The sequence below is a fragment of the Rhagoletis pomonella genome, unplaced genomic scaffold, assembly GCF_013731165.1.
Source record: "Rhagoletis pomonella isolate Grant_MI unplaced genomic scaffold, Rhpom_1.0 Rhpom_scaffold_00012, whole genome shotgun sequence".
Taxonomy (NCBI): Eukaryota; Metazoa; Arthropoda; class Insecta; order Diptera; family Tephritidae; genus Rhagoletis; species Rhagoletis pomonella.
The window spans coordinates 12,519,839-12,524,335 of record NW_023458566.1 but is presented as its reverse complement, the minus strand read 5'-3'; the positions used below and the strand labels follow the sequence as shown (position 1 = coordinate 12,524,335).

At 33.6% G+C, this 4,497-nt stretch overlaps 2 protein-coding genes across 2 annotated transcripts in view; both read left to right on the top strand.

The window, feature by feature from the left end:
* The window catches only part of LOC118747586, an 84,865-nt gene extending 81,163 nt beyond the window's left edge, over positions 1–3,702 (top strand). The window contains exon 3 of the mRNA XM_036481638.1: positions 3,620–3,702. Coding sequence (XP_036337531.1) covers positions 3,620–3,702 — 83 coding nt within the window. The remainder of the gene's footprint in view (positions 1–3,619) is intronic.
* LOC118747842 (gamma-aminobutyric acid receptor subunit beta) overlaps positions 1–4,497 on the top strand; it is a gene marked incomplete in the record, with an annotated part of 123,533 nt that overhangs the window by 46,797 nt on the left and 72,239 nt on the right.

Sequence of the window (4,497 nt, the reverse complement as noted above, 5' to 3'; positions counted from 1 at the left end):
TTTGTACGTTGACTTTCCAGTATAGGTTAATACCGCCAAATTTTTGTTATTGTTTTCTTCTTTGTTTGGCTTTTTGTTTTTGTGCTCCCTTCGGATTTCTTCTACCAGATCTCTTTTGTATCCGTTATTAGCCGCTATGGCATATATTGCGTTCAGTTCTTTGTTGTATCCTTCTTTTGTTATTTCTTATTTTGTATTTCTTATTAATTTAGTTTTTAAAAATGGCTACAACTCACTTCTATCCATATTGTATGCCATTCCTTCCTTCTTAGCATATATACTACAACTGTTTATACGAAGATTAGACAGGTCTTTCTATATTTGGTTTCTTCATTTTGTTTGTGGGCGCCCAAGGATCTTTTCAGCGTAGCATCATCATTGAACTACTAAGCTCGTCGCTCCATTCATCTGTACCCGCTGTTCACTTGAATAGGCTCTTGCAAAGGGTTGTAATCTTGTAAGTTCTACGTTTTAGCGTCAACTTAGATAACTACATACATATGAAAGTCGCTGTACAAATATATGTATAATACGTCTCCCATGCCTTCACTTCGCTTTAGAAAGTGAAAATGATTGTCCTAGTTACATAAATATGCATTACTGATTACTGATTCTGTAGGCTACAATGTCATAAATTCTCTTAAGTATTTTTACGCATAGCGCATAGAGGTAAATTTTTCACAAAATACCATTTAAGTAAGATGTCCTACATATCAAATTAACTTATTAGTAAAAATAGCTGAAGTACATAAGAATTAGCTACTCCAATAACTATGTATATATTCATGCATGCATAAATGCTATTACACAAAAAGTTAAGGTGTTCAAAGAAAGACCGTAGAAAAATGCACAAAATGCTCAACAGACCTTAAATATAACTCGTAAGATTGAACTCGGTTGAACTAACTGAACTGGGCGTGTATTCGTGCACGGATGATAAACGCTTGAGAGCAGCAGTTCCTACTCAGTTTCTCTGAAATCGCGCACACGTAGCCTGTTTTATGTTGCTTTTTTTTGTTTTTGTTGTGCATAAAAATTTATTTTGATTTGTGGAGTAAAAAGTTAAGGCTTGTATAGACTTACTGTGTTCGCATATTTTTTATATGTACATATATTGAAAATCATATCTCTCACCGTTGAATGTGCCATTAAGTTTACAAATCCTTAAACAAATTCTCTTTCGGCTCAACTCTGTTCTCTTTGCTTTCTCTTAGGCATAAAATATTACTACTTTCCATTTTTCTTTTTGCAAAAAGCTGCCTGCGGTAAGCTTTCGCACCACCACCACCCTAAATAATGAAGCAGCCCGCATTCAAAGCTACTCGCCTAAATAAAAAGTAAATCTACTCTTCGTGTTCCCTCGCAATATTCGGGCGTTTGTGCTTTGTAAGCGCTGTTATGCTTTGAACTGTTTTCTACACCCGAAAATTACCAGCATAACAGTTTTGCTTGCGGTAGGTATGCTTAGCGTAGAGAGTGAATGACGAGTGGATGAGGAGGCGATGAGGGGCTGTGGTTGTTAATAAAAAAAAAATTCCTTTGCTAATGTTGCTGCAGGAATTCTACTCAGCTGCAGCCAGCTGTTAATTTGTTATGCCGTTTTTGGCTTGCTCTCTGTCTGTGCTTTGGATTTGCCAGCATTGTTTGATTTCGGTGTTTTTTGTGTGCTGCTGAGCATTTTTGTTGTTGCCTTAGCTTTTGTGTTAGACGTTGTCCTTTGCATTGGCATTTAACCTCTCGCACGAGCAAAAAAATTTTACGTATGACAGCTTTGAAGCCGGGGCTCAATTTAATCACGGCCGCTTTGTTGCTAAATATTTGTTTCGTCTCTCTACCTCTCTAGCACTGTCTCTCTTAAATTTTTACTCTAAACAGCAACACCATTGGCTTTGTTTTTTGCTGAATGCCTGGATAGATTTATACATATCTCCATATATACATATATATTTGTGTGTACATACATATGTGTATGTGAGCGCAAAGTCCTTGTGAATATTTTTCCACTTTTGTTTCTTGAAACAAAATTTAATTTAAAAGTTTTTATCTGCGTTTGCATTTTGCTTTCCACTGTCAGTTTTCGTAATTTCGCTTTATGTATGTATGTATGTAAATTGACATTATTGCCCTTTTCTTGCCATTTGCTAGAAATTTGTACTTCGTTAGAGGCCACATTTTTTTTTGCCTTTGTTTTTTTTTGTTTTTTTTGTTGCCATTTGTTGGCATTTAAAGTGTAAAACTTTTGTGCATCCAAGTAGTTATGCGCGTCTAAGGCTCTTTGCATACTACACTCTGCGTGCGAGTAATGCGCTAATGAACTTTTTATTTGCCATTGAAGTTTTGTCTATTTAAGCACTCGTTCTGTTAGCGCGCGGCTGTGCGGCAGGGTGTGGGAGCAGTGAGAAAGGCTTGAAAGTAAAACTTTTCTAATTGGAAAAATGCAATAAATGAAATGAATGAGTGTTTTGCCTGATAAGCATTTTTGGGTTATTTATGTTTTGCGAGAGCGCTTTTGTGGCGGAAAGTTTAAATTTTCAAACTCATTTGCGAGTGTTTAGTTTAAAGTTAGGAAATATGAAAAAATTATTAGAAATTGGCGCATAAATAGACTAAATATCACTCTGAAGTAATGAATTTTGATTGCCAGAACTTAAGAAACTTAAAAACAGGGACAAAATTTAATGTCCTGGACGTTCTCACAAAAGGGACAACAGGAACAAAACTCTCGGGAACATTTCTACGAAGAACAGAGTGAGAACGAAACTTTCGGCAGCATTTCCAATGAGAACACAATAGGAACGGTAGTATTGAGAATGCTTTCAGCGAGGATCAAATAAGAACTAAATACTCAGGAACGTTCTGCTAGAGAACAAAACGAGAACAAATAAATGTTTTGAGAACTTTTCGTTAATGAATGTGAGAACCACGATTGTTAATTTTAAGCCAGAAAAAAGCTGGATAATTTAAACTTCCAGATCGTTTGTCAATAGGGTGAGTTGTCCATTTATGGAACAATTTTTGAGTTTGTGTGTAAGAAAAGTGCGTGTATTGTTTCAGTTCTGTTTTGATTAATTTTAATATTCAAACACTTCGAACTAGTGGAACGCTATAAGAAAATTTTCTGCTCGAATCCTTTCTTCGCGAATAGTTCGGTGAAGATTTGTTCCGTTTCGTTCTCTATCACAAAGTTCCTAAGACTCTAGTTCCCAAATTGTTCTTCTAGAGAAAGTTCCGTACAATTTTGTTCCCGTTTTGTTCTCATAGAGATATTTTTCTTTTAGTGAACGTTCCACAGGGTTTGGTTCTTATATAGTTCTCAATGAGAACGTTATCGAAAGTTTTTTTTCTCATTTCGGTTTTGGTTTTGAAGTGTTATTGGGAACAAAATTACGGGAGCGACATTTAGTTTCGATCATTCCTTTTGTTCTCGCCCCTATAAAAAATACATGGAAAACTTTGAACCCATTGAGCGACCTATAACTATTTCTTGATTTTAAAAAAAGAAAACCCAAAATACCCAAACCTTCAAAAAACTTTAAAAAGTATATGTACTCCGGACAAAGCTCGTCCAACCTGGTACTAACTAATTGTTTAATTAAATAATTTCTTTTTTAACTTTCAGGACTGGTGGTGGCAGCATGTTGGGTGATGTTAACATATCCGCTATTCTCGATTCATTTAGTGTTAGCTACGACAAAAGAGTAAGACCTAACTATGGAGGTGAGTTTCATGTTTGCAAGAGTCTTAAGAAAAGAGTTCAAAGTTCAAAAAAAAAAAATAATATTAAAAAAAAATAGAAAACCAAACTAAATTGTTGCAATCTTGAAAATGCGGTGATAATTCGAAAAAAAAATGCAAAAAAATATATAAAAAAGTAGGCATTTAGGAACTGACTGTGCAGATTTGGTGAAAGCCAAATATTTACTTTCACAACAGTTCACTAAGAGTATAGAAAATTATTCATTTGATATAGTAAATCATTGATTTCAAATAGGTACATATATACATGCTCAATTAACTTGTGGTTAAACGACATTTTCAAATTCCAAATACATAACTTCTACTCTGCATTTGGTAGTTCTATTATAACTCATTTTAAATAACAAATAAATTTACATACATATATATTTTTTATATAGAATGCTTACATCTTTTCATCTTTGCTAAATGAAATAATAAGCTTTTATAGAATTTATCTTACTCATAATACATAAAAGATTTACTATACATGCAACTCTTTAACTCACTTTCACTTTCCCAAACTTAAATACTAATCATAGACCAGTAACAAATACATATTCAACTATAATATACAACGAACACATACCCACAGAAAAACCAATAAAAAAAGAAACATTTTCTCCAAACTCAAAAAAATAAAAAAGAACACGAATAACCAATTATGCCATTGCACACATACATAATTAATTAAAATCATCTTAAAGATATGGATAATTATTTTTTGCATTTTAAAAAATATCTACTAAAAGTTAATATATA